The sequence below is a fragment of the Balaenoptera ricei genome, chromosome 13, assembly GCF_028023285.1.
Source record: "Balaenoptera ricei isolate mBalRic1 chromosome 13, mBalRic1.hap2, whole genome shotgun sequence".
Taxonomy (NCBI): Eukaryota; Metazoa; Chordata; class Mammalia; order Artiodactyla; family Balaenopteridae; genus Balaenoptera; species Balaenoptera ricei.
This window is the reverse complement of record NC_082651.1, coordinates 96,514,228-96,530,940: the sequence shown is the minus strand read 5'-3', so window position 1 is coordinate 96,530,940 and position 16,713 is coordinate 96,514,228. Positions and strand designations below refer to the sequence as shown.

The window sequence follows — 16,713 nt, the reverse complement described above, 5'->3', positions numbered from 1 at the left end:
AGCAGCTGCATAGCACAGGGAGATCAGCTCAGTGCCTTGTGACCACCTAGAGGGGTGGGATAGGGAGGGTGGGAGGGAGACGCAGGAGGGAGGGGATATGGGGATATATGTATATATGTAGCTGATTCACTTTGTGATACAGCAGAAACTAACACACCATTGTAAAGCAATTATACTCCAATAAAGATGTTAAAAAAATAAACTTGGCAAGAAGCGGCAAAAAAATAAATTAAAAAAAAATAAAGTGATCAGGGAAGCTGGTAGACTTATGAGTAATTTTATAATTGGTTTTACTTGAATGATCTGTTAGAAATGGCATGAAACTCCCATTACTTTCAGAATGTAAAGACTAATGGCAGAAGTGTCGCATGGAGAGGATCTGAAGATATTGAAAGTAAAGTGGAACTCAGTAGTTGTCCTTTTAGATATTAATGGAGTATAAAGTCTTTTGACCAATAAAAAAAATAAAATACTGCTGAGAGAAATTAAAGAAGACCTAAATAAATAGGTCTCTGAATTGAATGATCTCTACTTTCCTGTTCAGTGGATTGAAGCTACCCAAGAAGTACTTAGCAATTGCTTTTAAAAGATATCAGTTTGGGACTTCCCTGGTGGTCCAGTGGTAAAGAATCTGCCTTACAATGCAGGGGACACGGGTTTGAGCCCTGGTCTGGGAAGATCCTACATGCCGCGGAGCAACTAAGCCCGTGTGCCACAACTACTGAGCCTGTGCTCTGGAGCCCATGAGCCACAACTACTGAGCCCACGTGCTGCAACTACTGAAGCCTGCACGCCTAGAGCCCGTGCTGCGCAACAAGAGACGCCACCGCAGTGAGAAGCCTGCGCACCGCAAAGAAGAGTTGCCCCCGCTCGCTGCAACTAGAGAAAGGCCACACACAGCAACGAAGACCCAACACAGCCAAAAATAAATAAAAGAATTTATGAGCTAAAGATAGTAGTAAAACGAAGCCTTCCAAAATCCTAACTTTCTGGCTTTATCTTTTTCACAGCTTTTGTACACAGGTGATTTCTCAAGACAAGAAGATAGACACTTAATGGCAGCTGAAATTCCTAATATTAAACCTGATATTCTTATCATTGTAAGTATTAGTGCCCTGATTGTAGTTAGTGTAATATAAGCAGAACTTTTCTAATGGGAAAAAATATCATGATCTCATTTTCGTAATACGTGATCAGATATAAATGTGTCTGGTTTTTTAGTATAAAACTTAATTTTGGGACCTCTCCTTGTAGTGCAGCTACACTTTCTTGCTGTTAAATATATTAACTCTAGTCTAATATCAGGTTAAATATATTAACTCTAGTCTAATATCAGAGATGATATGCTGTCTCCTGAATATTCTTGTCTAGGTTGATTACCTCAAATTTCTCGAGTATCTTAAAGGTTGTGTAGAATGGCATGGCCCCACTGTCTTTGCCATGGTGACTGTCTTTTGGCCTGTAGCACCTGCTAACTTTATGTGTATGCGCTACCTGCCTACTAGGTTACGAGTCTCAGAAAAATTTAAAAAATATTAACTGTACACAGAAGCTTTGGTGGGGAGGGGGTGATTGGTGAGGAGCAAATTAATAAATGTGCATTGGACCTATGGTTTATATAAGAATATCAAGGACAGTTAGTTCAAGGTAGAAGAGCTGTCTGTTTCTCCCTCACCACCTGCGGCATCCCCCAGCTGCCCAAGGGTGAGGAGCTGCTGCGTATTGCTGTCCGTGTGCGGTGTGTCGTGAGCAGATTCAGTTTGGCTCAGCTCACAGTATACTTGGCATATAAACTGACCTTAAAGGAAGTTTTTTTTAAACCCTCAGGAAAAAAATTTATTTTCATTATATCTGGTACTGTAGAGCAGTGCTTCTCAAATTTTAATGTGCTTATGAATCATCTGGCGATGCTGTTAAAATACAGATTCTGATTATGGCTGGGCTGGGGCCTGAGATTCAGCACTTCGAATAAGCCCTTGGGGATGCCAGCGCTGCTTGTCAGTGCACCACAGAGTAAGGTCTAGGGGATTTTTTTTTTTTTTTTTTTGAAATTCATGTGACTTTAATAATGATATGTTTATAAGAATAGGATATGATGAATTTAGCATGATTTTGTTGAAGGATTCAAATATTTATGTTCAGGGATCTGCAAAATACACTTACTAATAATGAAATATTTTAAATAGCTTAAATGCCCAACTTTGGGGATTGATTAAATTACAGTAACTCTATATGATGAAATACTGTTTAGTCATTTAAAAGCTCATTGTAACTAGGAGAATATGTAGCAAACTCTTAGGAGGAAGTATATTTATAGGAGAATTTTATTTTCTAAGTAACACGAAGAACAAAATATAATTTTTATAAGAAGTTTTTAAAAGTATATGTTAATAAAAACATGGATATATTTATTTGTTAATTAGCCAACTATCTCTTATGCATAATAATTTTCTTAGAGATTGATTTTTAAGCAACCATGACTCACTTAAAAATTAATCTCCCCAAAATCATGCCTTTCATATTTTAGAAGACTATTTGACAGTCCTGTGAATGTATTTGACAGTCCTCCCATACCCTCCCCCAAATCATTCCTTTCATATTTTAGAAGACTATTTGATGATGGGGGAAAAGGTAGATATATAATGACAAAAACAAGTACCAAAACAGCATATAAGACAATTATATATGTAACCGAGAAAGACCCCATGGGGCCTTCCCAGGACAGGCCTTCCCCCATATCCTCTGCTTTAGCTCCTCTATGAAGTACCTAGATAATAGTATTTGATGCAAATTTCCTGAGTTGTTTTGCAGATGTGAACATCCCCCACCCCCCTCACCAAAAAAATCTAGGGGATATTCTTAAACAAACTATGAGAAACTATCTATTTCTGATTTATAAGCTTTGACTTATCAGAGGTGGGAGAAATAGCCTTTTCCCCAGCCATGGAAAGCAAAACGCTTTAAAAGAAAAAAAAAGGCATCACAAAATTATCTTGAGCAGGAAACATACATTTTTGGACTATTTCCTGATTCCATTTTCTAAAAAGTTCTTATTACTTAGATGTGAATTCTAACTTTTGTATCTGTTCTTCTTTCCAACTAGTGTTCTAACAATGTATGTTCAAGTAAATGGCATATTAATAGAGAAATAGGTCACTTTGCTTCTGCATTTCATTGATGTTTAACTTTTGTATTCTTTGAGAATTATCAACCTTGGTCTCAACACTTCTGATATGTTCTTTAGGAATCTACTTACGGAACCCATATCCATGAGAAGCGAGAAGAGCGAGAGGCAAGGTTCTGTAACACTGTTCACGATATTGTGAACCGAGGGGGCAGAGGTCTCATTCCTGTCTTTGCTCTTGGAAGGGCTCAGGAGCTTCTCTTGATTTTAGGTATGCCTTTTCCTTTTTATTTGGGAGATTCTCAAAATCTTACAGTGCAGTTATATCAAGATAGTTGCATGTCCTTGGATAGGTCATTCTACCCTTTGGGGCTGCAGTTTCTGTATTTAAGAATAGGGACTTGGTGCCAGAAAGAGCCCAGAGCAATAGTGAGTCTCATACCGTGCTGCTGGAATATGAGTGGTGTACCATCAGCATCAGAAGTCTTAAAAAGATGCTACCCTTTGACCCAGCAGTTCAACTTCTGGGAAATAAATACATAGAAAATTTTGTAAGTAAGACAATTCATAATTCTAAATATTTTTAAGTAAATATTATGTTAGTAAATATCATATTGTAGGAAAAAATCATGTTTCAGATGAGTCATTACGTATTTTTACGTAATATGTTAAGTGGACCAAAAAAATAGGGTTCAAAACTGTGAACGCTGATCCTAGTTAGGTAAAAAACACACAAATGACTGGAAAGACATTTAGAGATACCCAGATGTTAAATCTGGATAGTGAGAAAGTGGATGATTTCTTTTTCATTTTCTGCTTTTCTCCATTTTCCAAATACTTCAATGAGCATGTGTAACTTTTTGTAATAAGAGGAACAGCGGGTGTCACTTTTTGCCTATATTTGTATTTAATGACCCTTTTTAACATTCTGTGATTATTTTCTGGGGAATACACTCTTCTTAAAGAATAACTGATAAGTGCCTCGTACGTATATAGTTTCAACGTGAAGAACTAGAAATGATCTTGAGCTCTTACTCTCAGTTCTCAGTTCATCTGTATGATAAATAGTATCCCTGTTACACTGAAAAGGGAAACAAGGGAAAAAGAATAAATGACCTCAGATCAAAAGCAAATCTGAGAGAGACAGGACTTAGTAGAAGCTAAATTTTCTAAAGCCTAAGCCAGTCCGTTTTCTCTTGGTTCTTCTTTCAAATTGCAAGTCACATTTGTCCTATAGAAGTCTTGAAATGAAAAGTCTCCATGACAAAGTAATCTGAGGAGCAGAAGAAATTAAGAGAGTGAAACCATGTTGTCACCATCAAATTGGGTTGCCAGGTCTAGCAAATAAACATACAGGACGCCAGGTGAATTTTAATTTCAGATAAATAATAATATTTTAGCCTAGGTATGTCCAATATTTAATATATATTATTATACTAAAAATCTTTTATTTGTCTGAAATTCAAGTTTAATTGGGCGTTTGCTGTTTTTGTCTGGCAGCCCTACTATCAAGTATATTTTGATTCCTTTTATGAGCCAGGACTGCTCTACGCACTTGGTTGCTCCTTGTCCCTTAAATTCTCCTCGTAATGTGCTGTAATAGCGAGAGGATGACTGCGTGAGCCGCTGGTTTCAGATCTCACCTGAGCTCTAACCATACGACCCTGGGCAAGTTATTCAGCTTTTTTTAACATTTAAAATTTTCTCTTAAAAATACACCAAAAAGGGGTGTGCTCAGAGCAGGGGGTCTGAAGAAATGGCTTGTCTGTTTACAACACACCCGACAGGAATCAGGGTTCATTGTGACAAGGGGCACAAAACCTGTGGCCTTCCTATGAACATATACCCAACACTTATCCCCCGTTCACCTCCACGTGGCTGCTGGGTAGGACCAGTGGGACGGGGCTCAGTACTGGAAGGAAAGCTACGGTATTTAGTGGGGGTGTTTGCCACCTGGAGCCTGTCCGGTCCACGTGTGGCTGGGCCATGAGTGGTGTTACAGGCATAAAGGCTTTGAACCCCTCTCTTCAAGGAAAAAAGAAAAATAGATTCCATCTATATGCCATTCTGGAGAAGGCAAAACAATGGAGACAATAAAAAGATCAGTGGTTGCCAGGAGTTTGGGGGGGAGGGGAGATGAATACACAGAATACAGAAGTTTTTATGAGCCGTGAAAATACTTTGTATGACATTACAATGATTTTATGTCGTCATACTTTTGTCCAAACCCATAGAACGTGCAACACTATTCACTTCATAAAGCGAACCCTAAGTTGAACTAGGGACTTTGGTGATTATGATGTGTCAGTGCAGTTCAGCCTTAGTTTAAAAAAAAAAGTCTTAAAAAGAATTAACACTCAGGGTAGACGTTATTGGCAAAACCTTTGTTTCACTTTTATATATGTATACACATTATATATGTGTGTGTTTGTTGGACTGTGATGTAAAATGTGCTTTTTAGAATAAAAAAGTTTGCAGGTTACTGTAGTTATACTGGCAAATAAAAGCACAAATTAATCTAAAAAGAAAAAAAAAATACACCAAAAAAATAGGAGACTGTGATGTGATCTTGGGATGTAGCATACTTTGCAAGGTATTTGAGAAATCATAAGAGTATATATGAAAACATCGACACCATTAAAAATTTTAATTACATCTAAAAGAACATGAACGATTAAACCAGAGGGCAAAGCAGGAAATGTATTTGTAATATGCATGACAGGAAAAGTCCCTGTCCTTATATAGAGTTTTCACTTACACATCAAGTGGAAAAAGAACATTCCCACACTTTTCAACCTTTCTTAGCCTCAGCTTCCTAATCTATAAAATGGAAATAAATCTTCATAAATTTGTTTTGAAAATAGGAATAATATATGTAAATTGCATACTAGACATTTAATAAATTTCCTAAATGCAGGTGTACCTAGTAGCATGAATGATGTCTTTTGGCCATACTACCTTCATAATATTTTGGGATTTAATGAGGATTTTCAATAAAAACAAGCCTTCCTTTGAAGGTATGTTGCCCACTGTTTTCAGTAACTATCAGAAACTGGTTAGCAGTTTTCTAAAAACATAGTCACACAGTAATGTGACTTTTTTGTGTTCAAAATCGGTTTTAACTCCTTTGGTGGTCCTGTCTTGTAATTAGTAAAGTCTAATTACAAAGTTCTAATATCAGTTAAGTCTATATGAAATATTAATAAAACATTTTTATTTAAAACCATCACAGAATTTAGTGTCTCTCTGGAGTCATAAGTTATGGTCTCTTATTCAGCGTAAACTCTACCAAATTATTTTTAAAAGCCTCCCCGTTTGGGACTGTGATCACGACATTCTTTTTAGGTCCCGCGTTAGCACTTAGAGATCGGTTTTGTGAGAGGGCTGCCTACGGACTGGGATGATGCGACCGACAAGGCTTAACTTCCAAAGTATACAAACAGCTCATACAAATCAATATCAAAAAAACCAACAACCCAACCCGATCAAAAAATGGGCAGAAGACCTAAATAGACATTTCTCCGAAGAAGACATACAGACGGCCAATAGGCATATGAAAAGATGCTCAACATTGCTAAATTATTAGAGAAACGCAGATCAAAACTACAATGAGGTATCACCTCACACAGGTCAGAATGGCCATCATCAAAAAGTCTACAAATAGTAAAAAAGCTGGTGAGGGTGTGGAGAAAAGGAAACTCTCGTACACTGTTGGTGGGAATGTAAATTGGTGCAGCCACTATGGAAAACAGTATGGCGGTTCCTTAAAAAACTAAAAATAGAGTTACCATATGATCCAGCAATCCCACTTCTGGACATATGTCTGGAGAAAACTCTAATTCGAAAAGATACATGCACTCCAGTGTTCATAGCAGCACTATTTATAATAGGCAAGACATGGGAGCAACCTAAATATCCACTGACAGATGAATGGATAAAGAAGATGTGGTGTATACACACAGCCATAAAAAAGGAATGAAATATTGCCATTTGCAGCAACATGGATGAACCTAGAGATTATCATACTAAGTGAAGTCAGTCAGACAAAGACAAATACCATACGATATCTCTTATATGTGGAATCTGAAATATACAAATGAACTTATTTCCAAAACAGAAACAAAACAGACTTATGGTTACTAAAGGGGAAGAGTGGGGCGGGGGGATAATTTGGGAGTTTGGGACTAGCAGATACAAACTACTATATGTAAAATAGATAAACAACAAGGTTCTACTGTATAGCATAGGGAACTGTAATCAATATCTTGTGATAAACTAGAATGGAAAAGAATATGTATATATATGTATAACTGAAGCACTTTGCTGTACACCAGAAACTAACACAACGTTCTGAATTAACTCTACTCCAATTTAAAAAAACAGAAGGAAAGAAAGAAGTTCTTGTTTTATAAGTTTGAGTTAAGACCAGGCTAATTTTTCTTAACCTCTTTAAAATATAGTTATGTGCTTTATTTCTTGTCTGAATTTTAAAAAACTAATTGTACGTGTCATTTATTATTTGAACTATTTACTCCACATAACAAAATATTTGTTCTTGTAAAATCTCTCTAGATGAGTACTGGCAGAATCACCCAGAACTCCATGATATTCCAATATACTATGCATCGTCTTTGGCCAAGAAGTGTATGGCAGTGTACCAGACATATGTAAACGCCATGAATGACAAAATCCGCAAACAGATCAACATCAACAATCCCTTTGTTTTCAAACATATTAGTAACCTTAAGGTGAGTGCTTGTAGAAGAAAGAAGGACAGATAATACTCAAGTAAGTCGTTAGTAGTAGGAGATGCCTGACGTTGATTCTGTGGCTGAATCCTTGCTGAAGTCTTACCTTTTCTGAAGCAGGCATCACTTTTCTGAGGGAAATCAAAAATTTAGCAACTGGCATTCTTTTTTGCTTAAACAAATACTGCCACTTGTTCCAAGTCTCTGCATGTTCTCAATATTTACTATTGCTAAAAAGCTTGGATTTCTCTGCCATAGAAATAAGAAGCCCTGATGAGAAAAATATCTGTTACATATTTTTTCTGTTCCTACTCAAACCTAATCATCTTTTTGATTAGCACTGCAGATTCCATATATGAAAATTATCATGTTTATTTTTCTAAAGCATTCAGTAAAATCTGATTTCCTTTAATTTAAAAAACGTTTCATTCCAACTAATGCTCTAATCATAATAGACATAATACCCCAAATAATTCAAGTAGTAAGTGGTCTTCCAGTTATCAATAGGCTCTGTTCATAAAGTATTATTTTTTAAGTTAATTGCTTAGGAATTAGAGCCAAGTTTTCCCTCGAAACAATGTTAAACTTTTTAGTTAGATTTTCTGGCCAGCTCAAAATATTGATGAAGTGTGCAAAGCCATTGTGAGTCTTTGGGGAAGTTCTTTCAGAGTTCTCTCTTGGGTGGATAGAAACCCATTTGACTCTTCCTTTTACTTTCTGCCTGCCTGCCTGCCTGCCTGCTAGGCACTGAAAATGGTCCTAATTGTCTTTTAGCTACCGTAGAAGGTTTTGAAGTCAATGTGAACTAATTGCTTTTTATCATTTTGTTTTCATTTCATTCCCAGCCTAAATAAACTGTTTAGGGACTTGGAAATTAGACTTAAAATGTTTACTAGTCTTGTGAAGGCCCTTCCAGTCATGTGATTAAATAACCTTTTTACCTCACTTTTCGGTATTCTTTACAAGTAAGGAATGCTTTGTCAAACCTTGGTATTTAACATGCTTTTACCATTCCCTTTTCTTTCTCAGAGCATGGATCATTTTGATGACATTGGTCCCAGCGTTGTAATGGCCTCCCCAGGCATGATGCAGAGTGGCTTATCCAGAGAGCTCTTTGAAAGCTGGTGTACTGATAAGAGGAATGGCGTCATTATAGCGGGATACTGTGTAGAAGGGACGCTTGCCAAGGTCAGTCAGAGCCTGAGACCATCGTGTTCTTCCTAATTAAGGCTGCATAGCGGGATACTGTGTAGAAGGGACGCTTGCCAAGGTCAGTCAGAGCCTGAGACCATCGTGTTCTTCCTAATTAAGGCTGCAGAGGTGGCAGTATCCTCCCAGGTTTTTCCATTGAAGTAGTTCTTTAAATAGTGCAGGTTTTGCTGTTTTAAAAATGAGGATGGCAGTAGGCAGCTGGAGATGTTCTTCAGGTTGAAGAATGAGGTCCTCAGGTGAGTGGTTGGCACGTGAAAGTTTGAGACTCACTCATCTGGTTGCAGTAAGAAACAAAATGGAAGGGAATCTATTTGAGACAAACACATGGATACCCTCATCTGATGAGAAAGAGGTTTACTAATAAGTGTTCTCTTGAAAAGCTGGAGAATGTGTTTGGGTTGATTGCCCATCTTCTCTTGATATAAGATGGTTGATATTAACTCTGAGGGATATAGACATTGATGTGCAAAGCTTTAGAGAAACTTTATGAATATTCCTGCATCACCTCTTATCTCTTATCAATAACTTCAATTTTATTTTTTTAAATACATTATGATTCCCTGCTTTGATCACTTTTATTACATTACCTTATTCTGTAAGTCACTTAGACAGTGTTGGCTGTGTATCTAAAATAGATTTCCAGAATAGAAATACATCTGTTCTTTATACAAATCCTCTTATCTGGAAGGTGACTTTTTAGAGCAGATAGTTCGGGATACAAGTGTACCTTTCTAATCATAAGTTATAATTTTCAGTTCTAGGACCCCAGGTATATCGAATTTTTGTTAATCTGCTTACTTTCCTGATTAAATGTTTGCTTGATTGAGAGAAGTATTTGATATTTGCTAAGTCAATAGTGTTAGAATGCTTTTTGTGTTAAAGGTCCTAAATTAGTGTAAGACTTTATGGCTGGGTGAAAAAGTAGAAAATGTACCTTTTCTTTTCTAATTAGAGAGTTTATGTGTTTTGTTTTGTTTCCTTTTCTTTGTTTTTTAACAGCATATCATGTCTGAACCTGAAGAAATCACTACCATGTCCGGACAGAAGCTACCACTGAAAATGTCTGTTGATTACATTTCTTTCTCTGCTCACACAGATTACCAGCAAACCAGTGAATTTATTCGTGCTTTGAAACCGCCTCATGTGGTTAGTCTGTGAATTTGATTTTCAACATTAAAGGCTGCAAGAGGCTCTCAGAGCAGACACTGCCTTCCTTACGGTAGCCGGTAGCGCTCTCAGCAGTGCCTTCGCGTGCACTTGCGTCTGACCTTTACCACTCCCCTTAGAGTCAGGCAAGCTGTGCACTTCAGTCCTCTCCATTTTACATGGCATCTCTTACTCAGGTCTACCAGCTCCAGCGTTCTTTCTGTTCTTTTCTGCTGCGTTCTTTCTGTTTTTTTCTGCTGCCTCCCCAATAACTTAAGAGCCCTGGCTTTGCAATGTGACTGTTTTGAGTCCCAGCTCCATCCCTTACTTGCTCTGTAGCCTTGGGCAAGTTACTTAACCTCTCCTTAGCTCATGTGTAAATAGGGATGATAATACCTCATAAAGTTATTGTGAGGACCAAATGAGAGCACATATATCTAAAGCACGTAATAGGGTGCCTGGCAAATGGGAAATACCTATTAATGTGGAGAGAGGAGAAAGGCAAGTCATAATAGTAAAAGCTAAAGATGCAGTTAGATATGAAATACATTACACAGCTCCTTACTAATGTGATTTGTTTATATTTTTAAGTTTTATGTAATTATTACAGTAACAGTTATATTTTGGGGGGACTGGAGAGAGTTAAGCTAAAGAAAAAGTATCTTAAATTAGAGGAACACTTATGGAACGTGAGTCTAGAAAACATGAAGCAATGAAGTACCCTTTCTGATTGTAGCATGTATCAAAACTTCATTCCTTTTTACAGCTGAATAATATTCCATTGTCTGTATAGACCACGTTTTGTTTATTCATCTGTTGATGGACACTTGGGTAGTTTCCACCTTTTGGCCATTGTAAATAATGCTGCCGTGCACACTGGCATGTGACTATCTGTTTGAGTCCATTTTCAGTTCTTTTGGGTATATACTCAGGAGTGGAATTGCTGGATCATGGGCTAATTCTGTGTTTAACTCTTTGAGGAATCACCAAACTGTTTTCCATAGCAGTTACACCATTTTACATTCCCACCAGCAATGCACAAGGGTTCCAGTTCTCCATATTCTTGTCAGCTTGTTATTTTCCCTTTTTAAAATTGTCACCATACCAGTAAGGGTGAAGTAGTACCTCTGTGTAGTTTTGATTTTCATTTCCCTGGTGACTAACGACGCTGAGCATTTTGTGTACCCTTTTGTTCGTTTTTTAGTTCTTTCTAGCATATAGTCCTCACAGGTAGTTACCACTGGCCCTTAATGAGCAGATTCTTTGGTGGAGAAAATCCCTCACCTACTTGGCTTTATAGCACGTCAAGTTTAGTTACAGTGTAGGCAGTTCATGGGTGCCTTCTGGTGTGTGTTGTTTATGGATATCCTCCCAGATTTTAAAGCTGTGGAGGAAAAACTGTACTGCTCTTTCTCTCTGGAATCACCACCTCATCCTCGGTCCCATTTTGTTGCTCTCCAGACTCTGTCTCTGCTGTCAGTTTAAATTCCTGGATTGAATTTGATGCTTACCTTCCTCCAATAACCAAGTCAGCAAGTCTGTCCACACGATAAAATAATAGTAGTGTTGGTGGTAGTGGTAAATAATAGCATTTATCGAGTATTTACTGTGCGCCAGGCACTGTACTGGTGTTTTACATGTATCAAGTCGCTTACTCCTCACAACCAACAACTGTTTTGTAGATGAGAAAACAGAGATGTTAAATAACTTGCCTAGAGTTATCCAGCTAGCAACTGGCAATGCCAGGATTTGTGTTACAGCAGCCGGGCCCCAGAGCTGGGGCTCATCATCTCTAGGCCATATGCCTCTGCCTGGTGGTGACACTGGACAAGCTTCTGTTAGTCCAGGCAGGGAATCATCTACCAGTAGTCTGTAGGTTAAGAATGATCTGTCTTGTAAAAAATAAGTTATGAAAGTGAATTAGAAAGACTGGTAGCTAATGCAGTCGTTGTAAACACGTCTCTAAAACATGGTTTCATTTGGTTCTGGAATATTTTATATGATATTACTTTAAGAAATAAAGTATCAGAAGTCATTTTTTTTCACATAAAAAGCTTATTTTGTGAGTCTTATATTAAGAAACCTAAAGAAAACTGTGGGCGTTTTCTGAGATAGTAGGAGTAGCAATAGTCGCATACAAGAAGAACCATATGCATTTAAAGCTGGTAGAGACTACAGAAGTCACCTGGTCCAGCCCTTTTGCAGTGTGAGCGCAGAAGCCTAGAAAAAGTACGGCTTTCACAAAGTTGTGTATCTCGATAGTGGCAAAAACTGGAACAGAAAAGAAGTTTCTTTACTCTATCTTGAAATAGTTCCACTTAAGGATCTTTTAAAGCCAAATAGAATGAAAACATCACACAAGTTTGATTGACTGGAGATCCTTAAAAGTAGTATAGTTTAATAACTTCAAGTATGTCTCCATTTCATATAATTAACTAATTCAGATAACAGCCGTCATTAATCTGAACTAAGGATGCTTCCCTATGCTCTTTTACAATTTACACTTTGTAGATTTTAGTCCATGGAGAACAAAACGAAATGGCCAGATTGAAAGCAGCCCTGATTCGGGAATATGAAGATAATGATGAAGTTCACATAGAGGTTCATAATCCTCGGAATACAGAAGCAGTGACCTTGAACTTCAGGGGAGAAAAACTAGCCAAGGTAAAATGTTATGGTTTTTAATCCTGTCCATTCCAAATAGTTCCTAATCCCTTTAGGGAAATGTATACTTCTTAAGAATATCCAGCTTTTAATTAATCAAATAATGTGCTCAACGATGATTTCTGTCTACTCAATATGCTATAAGACCTTGATCCTTGTGCTTTTAGGCTTTTTCTGGTTCCACTAATTTGTTTTTCACATGGAAAATTTTCAAATAAATTAGATCTTCAGTCTGATGGCTTTTAATCCACATTCCCACTTACTTTTCACACCCATGCTAGAGAGTAAACTACTGTCCATTACTGTTTTGTTTTTTTCCATTACTGTTTTTCACTACATCCAATACAGTATTCTGTCCACCTCTTGGCATTCTCCCTAAGAATCTAAAAATAGGCCCATATCTAAACATAATGTCTGTGGATATTCCATAATGATGGAATTTATAAAGATTTGTCTTTTCAAGAGTTAATCATTTTTGATGATGAAATATAAGGTTTTCAGAATTTAAAAAAGAAATAGTTATGAAAAAAAAACCTTACCTGGGATTTTAGAGGGATGCTGTAAGAAGTCTGCATTTTTACCTCCTGTTCATCAAAAATCTTTTTAAGATACCTCTAAAGGGAACTTTTTAACTATCTGTCTGAAGTTTTATCTATTTATTATTTTTTTAATATTTATTTATTTGGCTGCGTTGGGTCTTAGTTGCGGCACGCGGGCTCTTTGTTGTGGCGCACGGGCTTCTCTCTAGTTGTGGTGCACAGGCTCAGTAGTTGCGGCGCACGGGATTAGTTGTCCTGCAGCATGTGGGATCTTAGTTCCCCTACCAGGGATCAAACCCGCGTCCCCTGCATCGAAAGGCAGATTCTTAACCACTGGACCACCAGGGAAGTCCTGTCTGAAGTTTTTTTTTTTTATAAATTTATTTATTTTATTATTTTATTTTCTTTCTTTATTGTTTCTGGCTGCGTTGGGACTTCGTCGCTGCGCGTGGGCTTCTCATTGCGGTGGCTTCTCTTATTGCGGAGCACGGGCTCCAGGCACGCGGGCTTCAGTAGTCGTGACACACGGGGTTAGTTGCTCCGCGGCATGTGGGATCCTCCCGGACCAGGGCTCGAACCCGTGTCCCCTGCACCGGCAGGCGGACTCCCAATCACTGCACCACCAGGGAAGCCCCTGTCTGAAGTTTTAAATGTCAAACGTGTTAATGAGCAACTTTACAGAATTCTTTTAGTACATAATGAGCCAAATATGAGGAAGCTAATTGATGAATATCGTTTCTTGCAGTTGAATTTGAGGAAAATTTGCAAAAATTAGGATGTGAGGCTCTTCTTGCCAAGGAAGAGCAAATGGTTGTATTTACTCCTGAATCTTACTGTTCACAAAACTTTCCAGGGGCCAGTTTAATGGAAGAGATCTTATACCTGTAGAAAAATATATTCTGTAGGTATAAGAATATTTACAATTGGGAATCTAGAACAGTATTTCCCAAACTCTGCTGGTTGCAGTGTGGGGAGTAAAAGAAAGTTTTTCGGTCAATTGAGGAGAAGCCGAGTTGAACAAAATTAAGCTGAATTTATAGCGAGATTTTCCAGAGTTTTTATTAGGCCATTGTGCATTATAAATCCTCAAGAAATACAGTATACAGCATTTTTAAAATATTTTTTTTTACATCTTTATTGGAGTATAAATGCTTTACAATGTTGTGTTCGTTTCTGCTGTATAACAAAGTGAATCAACTATACGTATACATATATCCCCATATCCCCTCCCTCCTGCGTCTCCCTCCGACCCTTCCTATCCCACCCCTCTAGGTGGTCACAAAGCACCTAGCTGATCTCCCTGTGCTATGTGGCTGCTTCCAACTAGCTATGTATTTTACATTTGGTAGTGTATCTATGTCAATGCCACTCTCTCACTTCATCCCAGCTTCCCCTTCCCCCGCCCCATTCGCTCAAGTCTGTTCTCTACATCTTTGTCTTTACTCCTGCCCTGCCACTAGGTTCATCAGTGCCCCTTTTTTAAATTCCATATATATGCATTAGCATATGATATTTGTTTTTCTCTTTCTGACTTACTTCACTCTGTATGACAGATTCTAGGTCCATCCACCTCACTACAAATAATTCAATTTATTTCCCTTTTATGGCTGAATAATATTTCATTGTATATATGTGCCACATCTTCCTTATTCATTCATCTGTCAATGGACACTTAGGTTGCTTCCATGTCCTGGCTATTGTAAATAGTGCTGCAGTGAACATTGTGGTACATATTTCTTTTTGAATTACGGTTTTCTCAGGGTATATGCCCAGTAGTGGGATTGCTGGGTCGTATGGTAGTTCTATTTTTAGTTTTTTAAGGAACCTCCATACTGTTCTCCACAGTGGCTGTAATCAATTTACATTCCCACCAACAGTGCAGGAGGGTTCCCTTTTCTCCACACCTTCTCCAGCATTTATTGTTTGTAGATTTTTTGATGATGGCCATTCTGACTGGTGTGAGTTGATACCTCATTGTGGTTTTGATTTGCATTTCTCTAATGATTAGGATGTTGAGCATCTTTTCATGTATTTGTTGGCCGTCTGTATGTCTTCTTTGGAGAAATGTCTGTTTAGGTCTTCTGCCCATTTTTGGATTGGGTTGTTTGTTTTTGTGATATTGAGCTGCATGAAGTGCTTGTATATTTTGGAGATTAATCCTTTGTCAGTTGCATCGTTTGCAGATATTTTTCCCATTCTGAGTGTTGTCTTTTCATCTTGTTTATGGTTTCCTTTGCTGTGCAAAAGCTTTTAAGTTTCATTAGGTCCCATTTGTTTGTTTTTGTTTTTATTTCCATTTCTCTAGGAGGTGGGTCAAAAAGGATCTTGCTGTGATTTATGTCATAGAGTGTTCTGCCTATGTTTTCCTCTAAGAGTTTGATAGTGTCTGGCCTTACATTTAGGTCTTTAATCCATTTTGAGTTTATTTTTGTGTATGGTGTTAGGGAGTGTTCTAATTTCATTCTTTTACATGTAGCTGTCCAGTTTTCCCAGCACCACTTATTGAAGAGGCTGTCTTTTCTCCATTGTATATTCTTGCCTCCTTTATCAAAGATAAGGTGACCATATGTGCGTGGGTTTATCTCTGGGCTTTCTATCCTGTTCCATTGATCTGTATTTCTGTTTTTGTGCCAGTAACATACTGTCTTGATTACTGTAGCTTTGTAGTATAGTCTGAAGTCAGGGAGCCTGATTCCTCCAGCTTCGTTTTTCTTTCTCAAGATTGCTTTGGCTGTTCGGGGTCTTTTGTGTTTCCATACAAATTGTGAGATTTTTTGTTCTAGTTCTGTGAAAAATGCCACTGGTAGTTTGATAGGGATTGCACTGAATCTGTAGATTGCTTTGGGTAGTAGAGTCATTTTCACAATGTTGATTCTTCCAATCCAAGAACATGGTATATCTCTCCATCTGTTGGTATCATCTTTAATTTCTTTCATCAGTGTCTTATAGTTTTCTACATACAGGTCTTTTGTCTCCTTAGGTAGGTTTATTCCTAGGTATTTTATTCTTTTTGTTGCAATGGTAAATGAGAGTGTTTGCTTAATTTCTCTTTCAGATTTTTCACCATTAGTGTATAGGAATGCAAGAGATTTCTGTGCATTCATTTTGTATCCTGCCACCTTACCAAATTCCTTGATTAGTTCTAGTAGTTTTCTGGTGGTATCTTTAGGATTTTCTATGTATAATATCATGTCTTCAGTAAACAGTGACAGTTTTACTTCTTCTTTTCCAATTTGGATTCCTTTTATTTCTTTTTCTTCTCTGATTGCTGTGGCTAGGA

General features: G+C 37.6%; 1 protein-coding gene and 1 non-coding gene across 4 annotated transcripts in view; both read left to right on the top strand.

The window, feature by feature from the left end:
• The window catches only part of CPSF3 (cleavage and polyadenylation specific factor 3), a 43,674-nt gene that overhangs the window by 10,455 nt on the left and 16,506 nt on the right, over positions 1 to 16,713 (top strand). For all 3 annotated transcript variants that reach the window (XM_059942242.1, XM_059942241.1, XM_059942243.1), the window contains 6 exons: positions 1,011 to 1,100; positions 3,245 to 3,395; positions 7,697 to 7,872; positions 8,902 to 9,060; positions 10,084 to 10,230; positions 12,742 to 12,894. In XM_059942242.1, coding sequence (XP_059798225.1) covers positions 1,011 to 1,100; positions 3,245 to 3,395; positions 7,697 to 7,872; positions 8,902 to 9,060; positions 10,084 to 10,230; positions 12,742 to 12,894 — 876 coding nt within the window. The remainder of the gene's footprint in view (positions 1 to 1,010; positions 1,101 to 3,244; positions 3,396 to 7,696; positions 7,873 to 8,901; positions 9,061 to 10,083; positions 10,231 to 12,741; positions 12,895 to 16,713) is intronic.
• On the top strand, positions 4,850 to 4,979 carry LOC132347134 (small nucleolar RNA SNORA11). Its single transcript, XR_009497093.1, has one exon. It is a non-coding gene; the product is annotated as a small nucleolar RNA SNORA11 (small nucleolar RNA).